Genomic DNA, 21,588 nt, shown 5'->3' with positions numbered 1-21,588 from the left:
CTTCACCATTTTATTTAATCAAAAGTTAAATAGCAATTTATTTCATAAAAAAAGGTGAAGTAAAGTCAACAAATTAGGCAGTTGGAGTTGATGTGGCAGGTCCAGGTGTAGCTGTGGCAGGTGTAGCAAAAGGGTCATCATCTTCAGAATCATCTCCAAGGTCAACTAGCGGGACATTCCCTTCAGGCAAAGATGAGGAAGTAGATCTCCATGGTGTATCCTCTTCGGCAATCGCCTCTTCAGTGGAAGTGAGCTTGTAGGTTTTTATCTTCACTCGATCGTAGTTTTGCTGGATGTAAAGCAGTTTTTCAACTTGCTCAGGTTGAAGCTTGGTCCTCTTGTAGGAGACAATGTTACCTCCAGAACTGAAAACTCGCTCAGAAGGAGCAGAAGAGGCAGGAACACACAGCCATTTCCTGGCAGCCTCTGAAAGCAATGGAAACTTTTTTTGGTTGTCCTTCCAAAATTTCAGCACATCAGTTCCAATCTCTGCAGGCATTTTAGTATACATGTCCCATTCACTGACAATTGATGACTGGGTAAGAGGTCTTTCAGGCCCAACAATTGCCATCTCTTCATCTTTGATCAAGTCAAAACATGGGTCATCTTCGGGTGCCATGACATCCTTGAGCTGCTGCACATTTGTGGTCATTTCCTGGATTGAAGCAAGCCACTGTTGATGAGCATTAGAGTTGACAATCAAAGCATTATAGGCAGCTTCAAAATACCCGCCACCAAATTTTTTCAATGGTTTACCCTTGTACAAGGGGTTGAGAAGGTTAGCCACGGCATAGAATGTGTTGTTCGCGCCACCATTTGGAAAATACTTTTCCAGATTGTTCTTCAACTTTCGATAAAACATTTCAGCAGTTGGAGACAGAGTTTTTGTGTCAATCTGTTCTTGTGCCCGAACATTGATGCCATAGATGTGAGCAATGACCTTGTGGATGCAGACTTTTTTATCAGCTGAAAGACTTTCTGAGTTGTCACAGATTCTTCTCAAAATTGGAAGAATCTCATCATAAAGATTAAACTCCTCTTCAGTAGGCACTGACTGAGCAAGTTTCCGGCCAATGTCATTTCCAGGATTGTCTCTAATAGAGCTCAAAATCTTGCGCATTCGCATAATGCTGTCATAAAGCATCATGGAAACGGAATTCCAACGAGTTTTGACTGGGGCAATGACTTTCACGACTTTTAGAGATGACCTTTCTTGACTGCTCAGGTCACTGTCGTCCATTAAAGATTTGTACTGAAAAACCAAAAAAAACCAAGTTATTAGTACATGGTAACCAATTATAAAAACCTGAAATAAAATTTACAAGCTAATTGTAACTTAAATAAAGTTAAATTAGCAAGTTAAAACTGAATAAGGTCAAAAACATTTAGACAATTTTAAGTTTTACCTCCTTCTCAATCCTTTGCTCGGCCAAGTTTGATCGGTGACACTTGGAACTCAATGCAGTGGCTTTGATGATGGCAGCTTCGAGATTCATTGTTTGAACTGACTTTGTCTCCTTAATCGTATTTTCCACAACCAGATTGAGAAGGTGGTCTGCACACAAGAGAGAATCATCAACATACGTGCACTTTGGAATAGCTGCCTTCATGTTGGCAGCTGAATCATGAACACATACCACTGAACTGAAGCCGTCATTTCCAGGAATGTCAGAAACATACCTGCAAAAATCAAAAACATTTATGCGCATAATGTTACAAATTTTACAATTTTGTGAACATTTTCGTTATAACTCGTTATAACTCGTTATAACTCGTTATGTCCCGTTATGTCCCGTTATGTCCCGTTATGTAAGAAGTATAGTTTCGAGATACAATTAATTGAGCTAGAAATGTTAATTTCGAGAAATAACGATATTTCCTCGGAAGAAATAATATTTTATATTATAATACTATCATAGTTGTATTATCGTAGTTGTATATAATACTATCATAGTTGTAAAACTTACTTGTCAAGTTTGTCGGCAATTGCATCGGCAGTGTGTCTTTCAGCAAAAGGTCCAGTGCCAATGACAAACATCCTGAGCTGGAAATCTTCTCTGATGTAGTGAAGGGTGATGGCTTGATATGAGTCATTGTTTCGACTGCTCCAAAGGTCTGAAGAAAGGGCGAATCCAGGTGATTTGGGAAGTTCGGCCGACAAAACGTTGTAAACGGCATTCTTGACATTGGCGTGCAGCAATGGTAGTCTAAAATCAAAAAGAAAAACATGGTTCAAGGTTAGGTTTGAAATTTTTGTTTCAATTTCAAATAGAGGTTGTAAATGGGAATGTAAGTATACTATACTTATACAATAAATGCTTGTTTCCAACATTATACCTAAAAGGGTATTTTTGGGAAATGTAAAACACACCATCCCAAAATATTTATTTCAAAAATTTCATAATCCCAATAAAAAAAAGTACCAACCCAAAATGATTTATTTCAAAAAGAAAAATTCATACATTTAACTTACTTAAACTTTGAATACGTCTTGGCCTTCTTCACATTCATTTTATGTGCAAAATAGGCCAGAAAATCCTTGAAGCCATCTGCCTCGACCAAATTGAATGGGAGGTTGCATCTTGCAAGAAACTTGACAATTTCAATATCTCCTCGTAGTTGTTCCTTATCCTGTGATTTGTACTTCATGTACGCATCAATGTTCTTTGCCTTTTCTGGAGTGGTCGGTGCTGCCAACCTTCTTTTCTTTACAGTTCGGTTTAGGACCTTTGGAGTTTTGCCACCTTTCTCCTGCTCATCTTCATCATACAACTAAAAAAGTAACAAAAAAGCAATATAAGTACATTAGGATGTACATTAGGGATTATTTACAGCTATTCACGAAAGTTTAAACGATTACAGAATTTTAAGATCTAATCTTCGGTTTTTCTTGAATAAAAATCTAACGGAAATAGATATCAAAATAATTTTTTTTTCCAATTTGGTAAATAGGTTATTTGTTAATAGAATAAAAAAAAGTAGGTTTCGACTCATCACTGTTTACTCAGAAATTTCATTAAAAGGAAGGTGATACAAATTAAAAGGTGTCACAAAAGTTTAAACGATTTTATTTAGGATCAATTATTTGCTAATTAATTGATAAATCCGGTGCGAATATTTTTTTTTATTTTTAAATAAAGTTAAAATGATTAGTTTAATATCAAAAAGTACATCACAACACCATTAGGCAGCTTTTAATTCATTGAATATCAACTTGAAATATTGTAAATTTCAATTGCGTGCAAACGGGTCGAAAATCAGTTTCTAGTGAGACCAAGTGGCAAGTTATTGGTATGGCGAGGACAAAAAATCACACAAACGTTCAAATAGGCAAAATACTTCATGTTTCTGAATCTTGCGTTCGAAAAACCATCAAAACCTGGGAACTTACCAAGGACGTCTCCGACATGCCGCGTACTGGGAGACCATCCAAACTCAGCAATCGTGACAAAAGTGGTATATTCAGAATGAGCAGAGAAAACCCCAAACTCAGCTACAAAAAGCTAACACAAATCTTCAACGAGTCAAAAAGTAATCCAAAAGTTAGCAGAGAGCTCGTGAGACGAACATCGTTGAACAAAGGTATTGGAACGTACATAGCTGCTAGAAAACCTATTCTTTCAATCACGGATAAACGTAAACGACTAGTGTGGTCCAAAGTAAGGCTTGACTGGTCTGTAGAACAGTGGGCAAAATTTATTTGGAGTGATGAAGCTAATTTTCAAGTCGTAAACCGCAAGGGAAGAATCTATGTCAAAAGACTTGCAACTGAGAAACATTCAGACAGGTTTTTGCAACATCGTCGACAAGTAGGTGGAGGTTCAGTTGGCATCTGGGGATGTTTTTCTCACAAAGGTATAGGCTTCTGTGAGCTGTACGAAGGCCGAATTAATCAATACACCTAAGAACACATTGTAAACGTGTTTAGTTCCATCAATCAGACACTTGTATGGCAGAAGCAAGCAATTCATCTTTCAACAAGACGGGGCTTCAGCTCACACAGCTCACTCAAGCAAAGAATATTTTTTGAAAAAAAAGTTCAATGTGATGCCCTGTGGCCCTAGATCACCAGATCTCAACCCAATTGAAAATAATTGGTCTTGGATCGACATTCAACTGACATACTATGAAATTCAATCAACTCAGCATTTGAAGCAACTTTTGATTGAGTACTGGCTGAAGGTAGCTCGCGTGATGTGCATAAAATTAGTTGAATCAATGCATAAACGAGTTTATCTTTGCCATAAAAACAAAGGAGGACACTTTAAATATTAATTTTGCTTTTTTTTTTCATTATTTGTTCGAATGTTGCAATTCGTTTAAACTTTTGTGCTTCTTATTTTTCCTATATGATATTTTGTAATTGTTTTTTTCTAAATAAATATTAAAATTTTTATAATATGTTCATATTCATTTTAAAGCTAATTACTTTTTCTTTAATAAATAAAAAAAATTTATTCAATACCATTTTATAGCTGTTTTTTATTAAACAAAAACCAAACATACTTGATAAAAATTCTGCAATCGTTTAAACTTTCGTGAATAGCTGTATAATTTAAAACTTTCAAAGTACTAAATAACAATAACTTATGACTTTTAAGTAACTTTACGAAGCTTTAGCCAATGCTTTAATTAAGTTATTTTCAACAAAAGTCAAAAACTATTCAAAATAGGCAAATAGTATACATAAGCAGAACTAAAATTAAAATGTAATGTAAAATTAAATTTTTAATTATCGGACCTGTTCAAGCTCTTCATAGGCTTGGTCTCCTTGGCGCTTCTTTTCAGCTTTTTCCTGTTCCAATGCCTTCCATTCAACAGGGTGTTGACTGACCATGTGCCTTCTTATTCCACTGGTACTGCCATCATTGATCTTTGACAGGTGTTTACAGTCCCCAATGTTGCACTTAGCGTAGGTCTTGTCCACACCACCTTCAGTGACTTTCTCCTCTGTGAAATGCTTCCAGATCTCTGTTCTAGGCCTGACCATGTTGACTTGACTTGAGTGTTGAGTCTAAGTATCAAAAATTTTGTCACAAATTAATTTTTTTCCGGACTTCAATCAAACACGTCTGATCTTCAAAAAGTTCCAGGAACTACAAAACTAACCAAGCACTTTCCCGGAAAAAAAGAACCAAAATTTGTACTGCATTTTATGAATGTGGACATTTTGTTAACATGATAATTCTACTGTTAAGTATTTTAAACTTTGGTCTAAAATGTTTTAATAATACTTACTTTTAAATTAATGACTTATATTTTAACTTAACTAAAAAAATTGAATCATCAATACTTTTGTTTCTAGCAATTTTAACAACAATCTTGTCTAATAATGTTCCTTTAAAAGCAACAAAAATAACAAAGAAACAATTAAAAAGTGTTTTCTTACCGTAGAAGATGTAAAAACCACAAAAATTAGTTGAACTTTACTCTTTTGTCTTGATTAGGGTTAGGACTGTTGTAATTGTAATGAAAACAATAACAGTAACAATAATTATTGTTATTGTATTAACTTAATTTAGAAACAATAACAATACTTGTGATTTACAACTATTGTAATTCTGTAATACAATAACAATAATTATAGTATTGCAACTCATCTTTATAAAACAATAACAATATCTGAAAAAAAATGTATTGTAATGACCCACTACAATAACAAGTAAATATTGTGTTGTAATTCGTCTTTGTAATACAATAACAATTTATTGTTATTGTAATAAAAAAAAATATTTTATTGTTAAAATTTAATAAAGTTGAAGAACCGTTCTTCAACTTTTCAAGACATTAACATTTTTAGGGCTTGTTCATATGGACAAGGGCTAGCCCGGAAAACGAGCCAGTTTTAAAATTGCGTTTATATGAATTTTTGCCAAAAAAAATAAAAAATGATATCAAGTGATATTTTACTCTTTGTCGGTAAAATAATGAAACAAGCAAGAAAAAGGCGCCTTAAAAGAAACAATCGTAGTTGCTCTATCAGCAGATAAAAAAGTAGCTATTACTTTATATTACTCAAAAGATACTTGATCTTTGGTAAATTATAAAAGCAAAACAACTAAATTTTTAAGTACACGGAAGTTGCCAGTTTTATTATTAAATTTATTATTTTACGCGGAAGCTTATAAAAGAATTTACATAAGCTTCCGCGTAAACGGGCTGGTTAATTTCTTATATAAGAATTTGTACGCTTGCGTACAAATTTATATAAGAAATTAACCAGCCCGTTTGCCGAGATCTCGGCAAAAAATAGTGAGGTCTCGCTATCCGGGCTAGCTCGTTTATTCATATAAACGGAAAATAAAATAAAGCTTAAATATTGGTGACGTCGATATCTCGGCAAACGGGCTGGCTCGGCAAACGAGTCAGCCCGCTTTCCATATAAACAGGCCCTTATTTAAGAAGAATTATTATGTTTAACTGTTTGTGTTACTAAAGTTAATTTCCATATATATTTTAAGTTCCTTTGCAGCATTAAAATCAAGAGGAAAAAATAAAAGGGCTGAATAAAACAATTTATGAATGTTATTTTTCGTAATAGTAAGGCTATCATCAGACAGGCAATATTTTGCGGCCATTTAGAACTTAGAAATACATAACAAGATAGGTGATGCGAAATCTAAATATGTAAAAAATAAAATTTGCAATATATTGCAAATCCATAAATAAAAAATAGCAAAAATAATAGTAAGTTCGTCAGAGATGAATATAAATACGTTAAAATACGTTAGCTTTTCTACTTTAATGTAAAGTAATACACTACAATAGTTATTGTAATTGTTTTCATCAAAACAATACAATAATTATTGTAATTTTAATTCATTAAAACAATACAATAGTTCTCGAATTTTATTGTATTGTTAGAAGAAAAACAATACAATACTTATTGTAATTGTTTTTATTCACAACAATACAATACCAAAGTAAAAATTTGGTTATTGTTTCTGTAATATTACAATACAATTTTATTGTATTGTAATGTGTAATTGTATTTAATTTTTACAATTACAATTACAATAGTCCTAACTAGGGTTGTTAACCGCAATATTTTTCATGCAATTCCGGAAAAATAAAATTCTTGCGGAAGGATATTGAGAATCAGGAATTTTTTTTTTTCGTACCGAATTTTACGAAACAAAAAAAACCGTTGATGTTCATTTCGCAAATGCTACTTACGAAATGTCGCCTTTCGCAAGTTGAATTGCGAAATAAAACTATTTTGCTACATACGAAAGTAGCGCTTACGGAAGTCGCACTTGCGGAACGAGCTCTTTCGCTAAACGACGTTTTGAAGTCTATAACAAAATTTTGTCGGCCAAACGGATATAATTGTAAAAAATAAAATTTTTATATACCAAAAGGTTTATAATCAAATTTTATCTTCAGTATTGCAACATATGAACATTTTAAGGTTTTATATTTTGAAATAATGATAAAAAACCAAATTTCTTTCGAAACGAAACTATTTCGCACCGCAACTCGCGAAACGGTTCTTAACAGAAAAACACTTACGAAACGCGGCTAATTTTAAATATTTAATTACGTTTTATGAATCAAATACGTATAATTAACTAGGTAACTAAAATACTAATTATTATAATATATTTAATATATTTAATAATAGAATATAAGGGGGCCTAACGCAGCTAAAATTTAAAAATTTTAGCTACGTTAGGCCCCCTTATATTCTGTTTCAGCACCGCCATACCCCGTCCTAACGTTCTTAATCCTTCTAGGTCACTGTATGTATATATGTATATATATATATATATATATATATATATATATATATGTATATATATTTATATACATATATATATATATATATATCTGTGTGTATATATATATATATATATATATACATATATACACACATATATATATATATACACATATGTATATATATACACATATGTATATATATATATACACATATGTATATATATATACACATATGTATATATATATACACATATGTATATATATATACACATATGTATATATATATACACATATGTATATATATATACACATATGTATATATATATATATACACATATATATACACACATATGTATATATATATATATATATACACATATATATACACATATGTATATATATATATATATATATATATATATATATATATATATATATATATATATATATATATATATATATATATATATATACATATACAGATATATATGTAAAAACTATTGAAGAATCATTTAACAACATTACTTAAATAATAAATAATAATATTTTTGTGTATAACAGTTTAATGAATTCTTTCGAGTCTATTCCGTAAGTGCACATTCCGAAACGCTCCTTCCGTAAGGAACTGTTTCGCAAGTATTCTTTCGAAATGATTTGTTTCGCAAGTTTCTTTTCGTAAAGAGTTATTGCGGAATAATTATTATTTATTTTTTTCGTATAACGCATTACGGAAGGTGAATTTGCGCAAGAACAACTTTCGCAATAGCAACTTGAAATACGGAAGATAAAAATGCGAAATTTTCGCAAGTTTTTTTTTACGGCGAACAACCCTAGTCCTAACCTAGTCAATTACAATAGTCCTAACCTAACAATAGTCCTAGTCTTGATAAATAATATAATAAAAGACTTTAAATTGATATTTTCAACCTTTAATTGTGTTTTTTAAAAAAAGAAAACAAAATTCAGCTGTCGCGCTCGTCAATTGTCCTAAAAATGCGTACTTCAACGGATTAACTGGTTAATCAAATTTTTTGCAAATCATTTCTGGAACTCGAAATAACTCGAAATATCCCGAAATATCCCGAAACACAAATAATTCTCGTAATGAGAAAATGAAAATTTGGGAAAAATGAGTTTCGGTTGTTACGAGAATCATTACGAGAAACTCGAAACCGTTCTCGTAATGATTCTCGTAACAACCGGGACCCGATCGAAATAAATTTCTCGAAAGTTTAAAAACTTTACTCTCGTAACTCAAAAACATTTCGAGAAGAGTTCCGTTACGAGTCTCGTTTCGTAACGTATCGAAACAAAAATAGTTTCGAGAATTCCATGCTTAATATTTAGGTTTTGGATAAATTCATCTAAAAAATTATCCATAGATGTAAAGTCTTTGATTTCAGCGTAAAATATGTTTAAAGAATAGACCCCTGATCTTAACTTTGAATTTGCGCATTTATTGCTTTTTTTATTATTTGACATAATTCGTACATAAAATCAAATACCATTATGTTAATCAGCTGATCGATAAAAAAATTTACAACATTTTTTCTATCATCACATAAAAAGTTGCTTTTGTCTAACATCATGAACTTTACTACCTTTTTCAACGTTTCGTGTAACAACAACAAATGATTTATCTTTCTTGTTCATTACAAAAGTATGTCTATGAAGCTTATCATATGTAACTTGCAGGTACCCTTTAATATGTTCAAATCTGCAGGTGTGTTATTAAGAGATTATATTTATATATTTATTTTCTTTATTGTGTTCTTTGATTAAAATGCGCTCATTTGATCTAGTATATTTAAATAGCAAAAAGAAAACAAACAAAAAAACAAAAAAACATTTGATTAATTACTTCGCTTTTTCAAATACCATGAGTGGGTATTTCTGGATGGTGTTCTTTCTGGGTACACTTTGTTATGAAGTTGCTCTCAGTAAAGCAGTGCATGATGATAGTTTTTCCACTAAGTACAAAATGAAGTTTGAAGAAATATTTGGTAAAAACTTCGACGAAAATATCTTCAATAAACCTAAATCAATTACTGAAAATCTTGATTGTGAAATAAAAAAGTTAGCATTGTCAATGGCTATAAAGCTAAATGCTGGTGAAGGCAATGAGTTACAATCAGTTTTTAATGCTTTACAGTTAGGACTTTGTGAATATACATTTATAAATGAGAATAAATTTAAGTCCTCTGAACTTAAAGTTGATTTACCTTTTAATATTTTTGTTGATAACGTTAATGGAAAACTAAAAACTGATGGAAATTTCGATGCACCTTTTCGAGATATTCAATCAGCTATAAATGAATGTCAGATGCTACTTATGTCTGGCCTTCCTGGTAAATGTGTTGTTAATGTCAGGGGTGGTGTGTATAATATTTCATCTCCATTATTGATTTCTTCAAGCAATTTAATTTTAACAAACTTTCAAAATGAGAAAGTAGTTATAACATCTGATGTTAGTGTGAATGCAAACTGGAAGCTTTTCAAGTCTTCAATAGACATTTTTCTTGATTTAAGTCCTATATTTGAGAATCTTGTTCCAAAACAAAGTACGAATGGTATTTCCTATGTGGGATCTATTGCTGTTTCACAATGCAAGGAAACTTGTGAAAAAAATCCTTTGTGCTCCTCATTTATTTACTTTGATAATTCAACAAAAGATTTTGCTGATCAATGTTACATAAGGACTGATGGAATGTGGAACACTCAAAAGTTTTTGGGAGCCATATCTGGTAAGAAGGTAAAGATTTAATTTTATTCAACTTTTTTATCATTTGAAAGTATTTGAATTTTAATGTTGTTTTATTTAATATTAGTTATTACCATCCTAGAGTATTTTAAGGTTAACATTTACTCAACCGATTTGAGTGACTATAATTTGGATAAGTTCGATCAAATGTTTGTTGAGTATAAGCGCTCTGTAAAAGCACGATTTCCAAATGCTAATCCAGAAACACAAGGTCTTCACACAGTTCCTACTGGTTATGTTAGTCAAGCAGCAGCATGGTTGACACCAAAAAGTTTTCCACCTCCTGTAGATATACGATTACAAGAACCTAATAGACCAAACTCCTATTTTAGCAATTTTTTTGTTGGTGTTGATGGACCAGTCTCTCAATTTCATCCTCCAAACTCATATTGGGGATTTTCATCACCAGTTGCAGGTGATATATATAAAGTTCCATCTGGTTTACAATATTTTAATGACTCTGAGTTTAACTTTCGTGCTTGGAAGAATCCAAGTGATGGTGTTGTTCATGTTTTTCATGGAGCTCACTGGGGAAATTGGATGTTTAAATTGGACAGTAGAAATCAGGTAAAATATCTGTTTTAAAAGAATTAATTTCATTTGATTACTTAAAACTGTAAGCTTAAAACCTAAATTTCTGGTACTTAGAATGACCAGACTTTGCATTGGAGTTGGGGAGGTTTCCAAGAAGCACGAGGAGCAAGTTATGGTAGAGAATGGTATGTGGAAAATATATTTGAAGAACTTGATGTAGCAAATGAATGGTTTTATGATCAAGAACAAAAAATCCTTTATTACTATCCTAATGTCACTGAAAAAGGAGAATTTATCTTACCAACAAAGGTTTTTGTTTTATCTATTCTTAGTTTTAGTATTTCTACCAAGCTTTATTATATCATTTTTCATAATATTTAGGATAATTTATTTGATTTGTAATATTTAACCTTTTTTTTTATTATGATATTTATAAGAATATTATCTTTAGTTTACTGTCCCACAACTACCTTCTTTGCTTCGAGTGATTGGGTCTAAAGATAACCCTGTTGTGAATACTGTTATCAATGGAATTACTTTTCTTCATTCAACTCAAACCTTTTTAGAACCTTATCAGGTTCCTAGCGGTGGAGATTGGTCTGTACATCCAAATGGTCTTTTATTCTTAGAGGGGACCATTGGTGTTAACATAAGTAACTGTGTATTTGATTCTCCTGGTGGAAATGGCATTTATGTAAAGTTAGAATATTTGCTTCTTTCATGTTTCTTAACATGTTTTTCTTGTTTTGATTTTCTATAAGAAATGTTTAAAAAATTAATCTAGGTGTCAAATGATTTTAAGTTCACTTGTGTAAAAATTTAAAAAAATTATTTAAATTTTTTGGAAGAGATGTTTTATGAAAGGTATAAATTATATTGATTTTCACATATGGTATATCAATTTTATGTATTGTTTTTACTCAGAGATTACCACAGAAATCTTACCATATCTTACAATACCATGTTCCGTCTTGGTGATAATGGTATAGTGTTAGTTGGCCAATCAAAGCTTATTGATGGAAGCGATGGTGAGCAACCAGTTGGAACAACAATTTTTAAAAATGTCATTTTTGAAAATGGTATATGGGGAAAGCAGGTATATCAATAATAATAAAAAAAAAAGATCTTGTAAAGCTAATTAGAGGTCTTGTATAAAATTTTTTATAAGAACGTAAAAATATTTGATAAATTGTTATTGCTATTAATTTTGCTGTAGTCGTATTCTGTTGTGCAATCTGTTTCAAGAGGAACAACTATTGATTCAAATGTTTTTTTTAATGGACCACGAGCTGGAATAAATATTAATGATGGTTTTGGGGGCGACAATCTTATTCAACATAATTTACTGTTTAACTTTGTTAGAGGTTTGTGTTGTTGTTTAATTTTATTTCTTTAATTAAATGTTTAATTTTAAAATTTAAAAAATAGGCTTTTATGTTTGTTAATCTAAAATAAATTTAATATTTTTAGAAACTGATGACCATGGTCCTATCAATACATGGGATCGTGTGCCATATCTCACTCGTGATAACAATCGTTTGTCATTGAATGTAAAACTCAACCGTATTTATATGAACTTTCTTGTAAACAACTACCGTTCTGTGTGGCCTATAGATCATGATGATGGATCTTGTCACTGGCTTGATAGCTTCAATTACTTAGTGTATGGAGGTGTAGATTCATAAAATGTCTTAATATATTAAATATGTGTGTACATGTTATTTATTGTTCAATATGGTGTTTACATTAATTTAAAAATAACTTTTTTACAAGGCTTTAAAGATTATCTTGGTCATGATCTGAATTCCCAGAACAACATATATGTTTATCCAAAAGATGGTTTGTGTGCTTCTTCAGTCGGTCAAATAAAATGTAAGTACAAATAAAATCTACTCATGATTAAATGTTGATGATCAATTATATTACAACAAAATTGCAACTAACTCAACTAATTTGAACATTAATAATATTATAATTAAATTTTTTATCAGTAACAGCAAAAAGATATATGTTTGTAAATATTACTGGTAATAAGTTCTAATGATCAAAGTTAGTCAAGATACAATTAGTTATATGCTTATGCCCTGGGTAACTGGCTTTTCTCCATTTTAACTATTATAAAGCATACAATCATTAAATTCAGAATGATGAATTTCATTTAAAGCTTGTCAATAACACATTTTAAAATTTTTATTTTTTGCGTAATTACATTTTAATTAATGATAGTATTAATTAAAAACATCAACAAATGAGTCAAAGTATTTCTCTTAATTAAAATGTCATCAAAACCATTAGAAAAGCGGAAAAAAGTTCTGCACAACTACCTACAAAATCCTTCTACATAATTGCTTTCAATCGCTAAAGCATCTGAATCTAGCAAAACTACTGTTTATATGGTCATAAAACAATACAAGAGCTCTCTATCAAACAAGCAAAAGGATCTGGAAAAAAGAGTGGCTTTAAGGATAAGAAAGCAGCAATTAGTATTCAACAATCATTCATGCAAAATCCTGGCTAGACGTTTGCCATTTTATTGAAGTCATGATGTCCCCTGTTGTTTCTGGCCTGATCTCGTTTCTTGTCATTATTCTAAGAAGACCATAGAGTGGTATAATTCAAGAGACATCAAGTTCATACCAAAAAGCTTAAATCCACCAAACTGCCCACAGTTCCATCCCATTGAGAAATTTTGGGGATTTGGCAAATGATATTTGTGTAAGAGTGGCAAAACAATAAGTACAGCTAAAGATTTGATTAAAGAGTGGACATTAGGGGAAAAATTTGCCAAAGATACTGTTTGCTTATTTATTCTAAATAATGAAAAATATTAAAATAAAAAGCATTTTTATAATCTTCAAGTTCTTTAGGCTAAAATAAATATTGAAGTTTTGCATAAGTTTAATTATTTTTTGAATTTTATTTTTTGAATTTTTGGTTGTTCCAAATTTAACGATCGCATGCTTTACCAGGAACTATAAAGAGTTTCGAGTTCACAAAAAATATTCTAATTGAACAAGGAATGTATGTTTAAAAGTTACATAAATTTTCAAAAAATTCCTCTCTATATTGCTTTTCCTTTTTTTTAGATTTGACAGGCTACAATGATACATATTCTTCAAATATATGCATTAGTCAGCAAGCAAATGTTTATAATTTGGGTAATTGTAACCAGAAAGATATTCTGGAGCTTATACCTTTGTTTGCGAATAATAGCTATTATACACCAACTGGTACAATCCAAGCAAAATGTGGTGGTAATGTATGGAATTTAACAACATTTCAGCAGCAAGGAATGGAAAAAAACAGCATGACAAAGGTTTCACCCAACGATAATGATGTTGTGAATTGGGGAAAAGAGTTACTTGGCTTATAAATTTTTTTTTCCTATTTTTTTTTTAACGTAATTTATTTAGAAAATTGTCACCTTAACACTGTTTGAATAGTTTTTATTATTTAATTACTTCAGCAAAAAGATTTTCACAAAAGTTTTTAAGTTTTTATTATAATTAGGAAAGTTTGTACATTTTTGCACTTTGTTTGTCCTGTAGTTATAGGATTTTTAAATTTCTATATTTGTAAATTTTCTTGTATATAAAACTTGCATGTGTAGACAGGCTTTTATATGTTTATAATACAAAGCTAGGCAAGTTCATCTACTTTTTTATAAGGGTCGTCGTCTGTTATATGCCATTACTTTAATACCAAGGCTTTTATTTACGCACTGTTATTGCCATTTTTGATATGACATGCATAAATTACGCAGTTTTCAATCTGTTATGCAATTTTCAATTTTGTCAATACTTTTACGCACTGAACAAAACTAAACTTCTTTTTTTTCATGAGAGAAATTTCCTGATCCTATTTGAACTTTCTACATCGAATTCAAATATTTTTACCAGAAGAATAAATGCCCCGTAAAGTCGCACAGTGACTAGTTTTTTCAGCATAAAAAGTTTTATTGTTTGCATTTAAAAACTATTTTATTGATTATTAAATTTTTAGACTTTAAGATAAAATCCAAAAGATTCTTCCTCCAATTATAGATGAACTCTAAAATAAAATGCTTCTCTGCAAAACAAAAATGTTTAAAATAATCATAATACAGTTTTAACATAAAAATCTTTATTAAATATACAATTTTCTAATGAATGTGGAGTGTTCTCTTGTTTTGTTCTCATTATGGTTCACTCTAACTTTTTTTTTGTTTGTCTTATTTTATGAATACAATGTATAAAAATAGAAATAATTCAAAATAAAGGGAACTTTTATCTTGATACCATAAATTGTAGAACAGCACTGCAATTTAATCTTAAATTGTTTATTTCGAATTTGGGTTTAATTAAGGAAGACCTAATAATTTTATAGTTAGTCTTTTATGTTACACAAAACACTATAATTTTAGTTTAGTAGAAGCTCAGACGACAGAATGGTGCGTAATAAATAGAGTTTTCTAGCAAAAACCATTGATGATGACACATTGATGATTATTCTGAACAACACAGTGAATTATGTAAAAAGTGTAAAACGTTTAAAGCGGTTGAAAATCAATTAGTAAACAAATACAAAACCAAAGGAACTGTTGAAACTGAGCATTTAGGAGGAGACCGAAGAAAAGTACTTTCCATACTGATGTGTCATAAAACTACAAGGTACGTGAAAAAGTATCTACATGTTAGTGCCAGAGATACAAGTCGTTTATCGGAACTTGATATTTCAGTAAATACAAGATTTTATTTACTGAAATATCAAGTTTTAACTCTATTTAAGTGGCTAATTTGATGGCCATCAAAGATTCCTGCTTCTAATGTTTCCATACTCACTTAGTGAAGAATCTACAAAATGCATTTGAAGCAATCGCCATGTTTGTTCAGCGCTCTAATAATTGCTACATCAGCCCCACTTTTACATGTCGGTGTAACTGTTTATAACTGGCTTACAATCTTCGAGCCGATATTCGGTGAAGTGGTGAAAATAGGAGTGTTGTTGGGTGTTGATGGCTCACTTTTTGCTGACGGCTCAAATTCCACTTGAATGTTTGTTATCATAGATGCAAAATAATCAGGGATCAAAAAATATGCTTCAATTTGATGAAAAATTTTTTTGAAAAATAAAGCGCAGCATGCTATTTTGTGCACAACTTAATGCTCTACATCTCATGATGTAATACTAAAAAGAGAAACAAAACAAATGCACCAAGGTATTAAATCCACTTTAGGCTATTTCCATTGTAACAGCTGTTATAAATGCACTGGACAATAGACCATCAATATCTTAATCAGTTACTTTATGGTTTCTAGCATATTTGATAACTAATAGTTCTTTATGTGATGCATGCTCAGCTAAAATCAATAGAATAGGATTATTTTGAGATAACTAAAAATATTTTTGAAAATTCTCCAACCACTTGAGAGAAATGTCTCATCCAGTCGCTGCTACATGGGATGGCAATACTATCTATGGGTGCCCTTATCGGATGTTTATTTCTATCCATTTTTTTATGAGCAAATGTAAAGAGTAAACGAATGAAATTTCCTGTTACTTTCATAGAAAACATTAATACCAGGCTTCTGCCCCTTTATCCTGATGTCAATTTACCAACTCGTCAATTTTCTTTTACAGGCAATAATTTGTGGTTTTTGTGAATGCATGACACACCAGTTTCATCAGCATTATACAGTATTGGACAAAACATTTGCAACCAAATAATGCTAATTTAGTTTCTTTATATAAAAGTGCTGCATTTTTTCAATTTAGAGAAATAACTATGTAACTGTTTAGAGACAAAGTTCTTCAAGTTTTATTCATCACAAAGTTCATTATTTGTACACGAAAATTAATAACTTAATCAAAAGTATTAAAAAAAAAAGATTTCCTTCTGGACAAAACAAGTGCAACTCGACAAAATGTTGACCAAGCTGTATTTCGCTATCAATATTTCGTGGCAAATCCTTTGTTGTCGATCACAGCCTTGCATCTTCGAGGCATAGATTCGATCAGGTGATCAATGAAACTTTGTGGAGTCGCTGCCCAGGCCTTTTGGATTTATTAAAACAGTTGATCCTTATTACGAATACCTTCACGATTAATTCTGCGGTTGACGATCTCCCACAGGTTCTCGATAGGGTTGAGATCCGGAGATTGAGGCGGCCAATCCATCACCGATAGGTGGTTGTCTTGAAACCACTGCTTGATTACTTTTGCAGTGTGTTTCGGATCGTTGTCTTGCTGAAAAACCCATTTTATTGGCATATTCCATTCAGCATGAGGTAATGACGCTGCAGTATAAAAGTGAGGCCAAAAATTTATTACCTTATTTTTCCTTCCAGCCAAATTGATGCATACAGCAAATGACTTGCTTAAAAATAGAAGTCAATTGTTAGAATAGTGCCCCAGTAAAAGAAGAAATGAAGCGGTTCATTCAATATTATGAAAAGTTTCGAATGGCACAGAAAACAAGAGTTCTTTTCACGCTTTGGGCTTCGCAATCGGACAAAAAAGTTTCGGAATCGTTACATTCCAAAATGAATCCATGCCAGTTAAAGGAGAGAAACTGAATAAAAAATTGATTTGTTTTTACACCTATGCTTCAAGATTGTGTTTAGTTAAAGGCAATAGTTTGGCCCATAGTTCATTAAATGTCTTACAGCTTTTTCGCACCCACTTCACTCTTTCAATAACAATACACATGTTCAGTTGTGCTGTTGAAATGTTGCTTATAATTTTATTTTGTTAAAATACTGTCTTACGTATTATTCCGACTTCAGGACTTCAACCAGAAGTGTCAGTAGTGCAAATAATCTGGTTTGTGGGTAAATCCGAAAAAACAAATCACAAATGTTAGAAACTGTTTAACAACAACAACTAGAAAATTGGTATCATAATTTTGTATTATCAAAGCAAGATTCTTATTTATCAAAACATACTTTTTAGGAATTCAATTACAATGACGGTCCGATTGCTGCGCGAAATGAATATGAGGTCAGACTTTGGATAGCCTGTGCAAGGTGTTTCTGATGAATGTTCTACAAACCCTCATCTTTCCTTGTCGGCATCTTTGTTTATGCCAACCATCTTTTTGCTAAAGTTATTCAAAACAGTTTTTAAATGATTTTACAATTGTATTTCTTTAATAAACCATTATCCGAAAGTTTTTATTTAATGTACAAATTTAGTAAATTTTTATCTTGTGTTGATTTTAAAATTACCCGAGAAAAAAAAACCGGCTAATCCTGTTAAGTACTTAATAAGTTTCCTTCTAAAACTTAGTAAGTTCCTAACGAGTACTTACTAGGAACTTAGTAGGATTAGCAAGTTTTAGTAGGAAACTTAGTAGGATTAGCAAGTTTTCTACTAAAACTCGCTAATCCTAATATGAAATTAACTAAAAAAACTATTAACTTAACTATTAACTAAAACTATACTTTCAGTTAATAGTTAACAGTTTTTTCAGTTAATTTCATATTTTATTTAGGTTTTATTGAATTATTTGAGTAAAGATTTCATATTTATATTAGCAGGGTTATTTCTCAAGAAATATGTATGTTTAAGTAAAAATGTAAATATAATTATTTTTCAGATTTTACTTAAACATAGATAATTCTTGAAAAAATAACCCAACAAATCTAATTTAACTAGTTGCCTTAGCAATGAGGACGCTTATTTATAAAACAACAATAAAAATAACAAATAATAAAGTGTTAGGTTGTTTAACTTAAACATTTAGAAAAATACAATAAATAGCAATGGTCAGTTCTTTTGGTAATTTCGCAGGTGCCAATGGAATAATTGCACCCATAAGATTTGTCTTGATCTTTTATAACTGTATCTATAACGAAATTTAAAAAAATATTAACGTAATTCAACAATTTAATAACATTTTCCAATAAAAACGATGAAAAATGATGAAAAGGTTTCATTATCATTTCTCCATAGCTATAAAAATTAAAAATATAAGTGTATACACACACACACACACACACACACACACACACACACACACACACACACACACACACACACACACACACACATTATATTTGGGTTTTAAACATTACATAATTACATTGTTAGGGTTGTTTTTTTAAAAAATTTTATGTTAGTGAAAATTGCAGTAGACACTTATTTGAAAACCAGTTTTAACCAATTAAAAAAAAAAAGTTGTTAGGTTGTTTACCTATCTTTTAAAAAAGTAAAATGAACAATGGTCATGACCAACGAATAACTTACTACATAACTGTAGGTATGACAACTTTTTACAGGGGCCAATTAAATTCCACTCAGAATATCTCAACTGTCTTTGTCTTTTATTCGACCATACCTGTATTTATATTGAAATATTTAAAAATATTACTGTAACTTGATATAATTGTAATAAAATACATTTTATAATAAAAGAACTTCTTTAACCTAATTTTGGAATTTTGAATAGCTTTTCATTATCTTTTCTTTATTTAATATTATTTAAATCACAAAATGTAAATGCTATTAAAAAACAAAAATGTTTAAAATAAAAATTCATGTTTGAATTATGAACTTTTTCAATCAATTTAATTAAAAAAAAAGGAAAATTTTATTTACAGTTATCCAAAAACAGTTAATAATTGTATCAAAAATAAAAATATTTATCTATATGTATATACATACACTCAAAACATTATTTACATACATATATGAGTGTATGTATATACATATATTTATGTTATGTATATACATACACTCATATATATATGTATATGCATATATATACACTCAAAACATTACTAGTTCCTCATTTAAATTCAATATGATTAATGAATAATTATGCATAAGTACATTACATATAAAGAAACAGAAAAAAAAAATAGTTACCTGAAATTGATTGATTGTACGTGGTTTGAGAACTAAACATAATGTAAATATGTGTATATATATATATATATATATATATATATATATATATATATATATATATATATATATATATATATATATATATATATATTATGACATTTACAACAAAAATTCTAATGTTAAGTAAATGTAAAACTAAAGTATAATTTTATATAAAATATAACAATATTCAATAGTTTTATAGTTTGTTTTAACAAGAGAAAAAAATAAAAATAATGCTATATTTACCAGTAAAATATATTCTGCAAGAAAGTGATTTTAATATCGATCAATTTTTAATGTCTATATATATATATATATATATATATATATATATATATATATATATATATATATATATATATATATATATATATATATATATATATATATATATATATATATATATATATAGACCGTTCAGTAAAAAGAAAGAGTTAGATTTTAAACAATATAAAATCATAAATAAAGATAAGAAAAAAATCAGAAATAAAAAAACACATCACCTTACGTATTACTATAAATCAGAAAATGATAGAACTTGTTTTACAGAAGATGCTAGAAAGATACAGAAAATGCTAGAATTTATATCGAGTTAAAATTAACATTTAAAACCACATTATAAATCATTAACAAACAAATCATCAATTTAATAGCAAGCCACGCAATCGTCCCCAAATGTTCTTGAGCTTTTCCACTATAGAATTACAAAAATTAGTCAAACTATTGAATCTGAAAAAGCTGTTTCAGAGCTGACTTGACTTCCGCTTGAATAAATAAAAGATGGCGTATAACATTTAAAAACTCGTTTTTATTCTTGTTTTTTTTCTCGAAAACTTACTAGGAACTTACTAAGTATTTCGTTTAATCCTGGTAGGTACTTAGTAGGAACTTACAAGGATTAGCAGGAAATTCATAAACGTCATCTGCAGATGACGTTTATGACTTTCATTAGTCATGACTAATGGGAAACTTAATAAGTTTAGCCGTATTAGGCGAAAACTTACTAGGATTAGCCGTATTAGCAGGAAGTTAAACAGATTCCTAGTAGTATTGGCCGGTTTTTTTTTCTCGGGTAGTTATCTTTCTGTTCTAAATATACTGACAATAATATATACTTGCAATCGTAGTCAGCTTATCAGCAAAGACTTTAGACTTGACGTAACCCCGAAGAAAAAAGTCTAAAGGTTTGATATCACACTATCTCAGTGGCCACCAAAACAGTAACCCAATAAATCTATTGTTTCACAAGCTGTATAGCAAGTACCGCTGTCTAAAACTAAATGTTGTCGTTAAAACCAAATGTTGTCAACATCTCGGGCTTAAATTTCAGACAACAAGCGCATTTGACAATTACATTGGCGCCCGCCTCATTTTTGAAGGAATATTATTATTATTTTTTTCAGTTTTACATTTAATTAGTCGTAATGCAATAAAGTCCGTTGATCGATGATTTGATCGATGATTCAGCCTAAAATGAGCCTTGTCGCTGTACAAAACTTTGGTTGTAAAAAACGAATTTCAGGATCCTATCCAGAGCCCAAATACTGAAATTATGCCGCTGGGGTAGGTCTGCCAGCTTCAATTTTTGCACGAGTTGAATTTTAAATGCCTTTAAACCAAGATCTCTGCGTAAAATTACTCAAGTTCCATACGACATGTCAAGTTGTTCAGAACGGTTACGAATCAGTTCATCCGAGTCA

The 21,588-nt window shown here is 30.3% G+C and overlaps 3 protein-coding genes and 1 long non-coding RNA gene across 12 annotated transcripts; 1 reads left to right on the top strand and 3 right to left on the bottom strand.

The window, feature by feature from the left end:
- Positions 1–2,170, bottom strand: LOC149890798 (uncharacterized). The gene is made up of 3 exons (XM_090082615.1): positions 1,968–2,170; positions 1,407–1,680; positions 1–1,252 (listed from the first exon to the last, which is right to left on the bottom strand). Exons 1-3 carry the CDS (start codon positions 2,036–2,038, stop codon positions 74–76), a joined length of 1,524 nt encoding a protein of 507 aa, XP_089938741.1. The 5' UTR covers positions 2,039–2,170; the 3' UTR covers positions 1–73.
- Positions 2,171–2,389: 219 nt separating this feature from the next.
- LOC149890797 (uncharacterized) lies at positions 2,390–5,457 on the bottom strand. 2 transcript variants are annotated; one of them, XM_090082880.1, is made up of 3 exons: positions 5,390–5,457; positions 4,742–5,014; positions 2,390–2,772 (listed from the first exon to the last, which is right to left on the bottom strand). In XM_090082880.1, exons 2-3 carry the CDS (start codon positions 4,988–4,990, stop codon positions 2,470–2,472), a joined length of 552 nt encoding a protein of 183 aa, XP_089939006.1. In that variant the 5' UTR covers positions 4,991–5,014; positions 5,390–5,457; the 3' UTR covers positions 2,390–2,469. The 2 variants fall into 2 exon arrangements, with proteins under 2 accessions (XP_089939006.1, XP_089939004.1); XM_090082878.1 differs by lacking the exon at positions 5,390–5,457 and adding an exon at positions 5,239–5,357 and having other exon boundaries at positions 2,391–2,772.
- Positions 5,458–9,500: 4,043 nt separating this feature from the next.
- On the top strand, positions 9,501–14,664 carry LOC145202007 (uncharacterized). Its single transcript, XM_080074875.2, has 9 exons — positions 9,501–10,474; positions 10,577–11,050; positions 11,132–11,326; positions 11,469–11,716; positions 11,942–12,113; positions 12,234–12,381; positions 12,488–12,688; positions 12,791–12,889; positions 14,104–14,664. The coding sequence occupies exons 1-9, from the start codon at positions 9,506–9,508 to the stop codon at positions 14,388–14,390; spliced, it is 2,793 nt and encodes a 930-aa protein (XP_079931001.2). The 5' UTR covers positions 9,501–9,505; the 3' UTR covers positions 14,391–14,664.
- Positions 14,665–18,707: 4,043 nt separating this feature from the next.
- On the bottom strand, positions 18,708–20,871 carry LOC149890796 (uncharacterized). Of its 8 annotated transcripts, XR_016450911.1 has the most exons (6): positions 20,738–20,804; positions 20,392–20,443; positions 20,135–20,188; positions 19,865–19,896; positions 19,244–19,334; positions 18,708–18,842 (listed from the first exon to the last, which is right to left on the bottom strand). It is a non-coding gene; the product is annotated as an uncharacterized LOC149890796 (long non-coding RNA). The 8 variants fall into 8 exon arrangements; XR_016450915.1 differs by lacking the exon at positions 20,135–20,188 and having other exon boundaries at positions 20,397–20,443; positions 20,738–20,871; XR_016450916.1 differs by lacking the exon at positions 20,135–20,188 and having other exon boundaries at positions 20,738–20,820.
- Positions 20,872–21,588: the final 717 nt, after the last annotated feature.

This window comes from Hydra viridissima, unplaced genomic scaffold (assembly GCF_058129835.1).
Source record: "Hydra viridissima isolate aposymbiotic clone 2 unplaced genomic scaffold, HvirCarnegie_v1 scaffold_3, whole genome shotgun sequence".
NCBI lineage: Eukaryota > Metazoa > Cnidaria > Hydrozoa > Anthoathecata > Hydridae > Hydra > Hydra viridissima.
The sequence above is the reverse complement of the archived record's forward strand: the minus strand, read 5'-3'. Positions and strand labels throughout refer to the sequence as shown.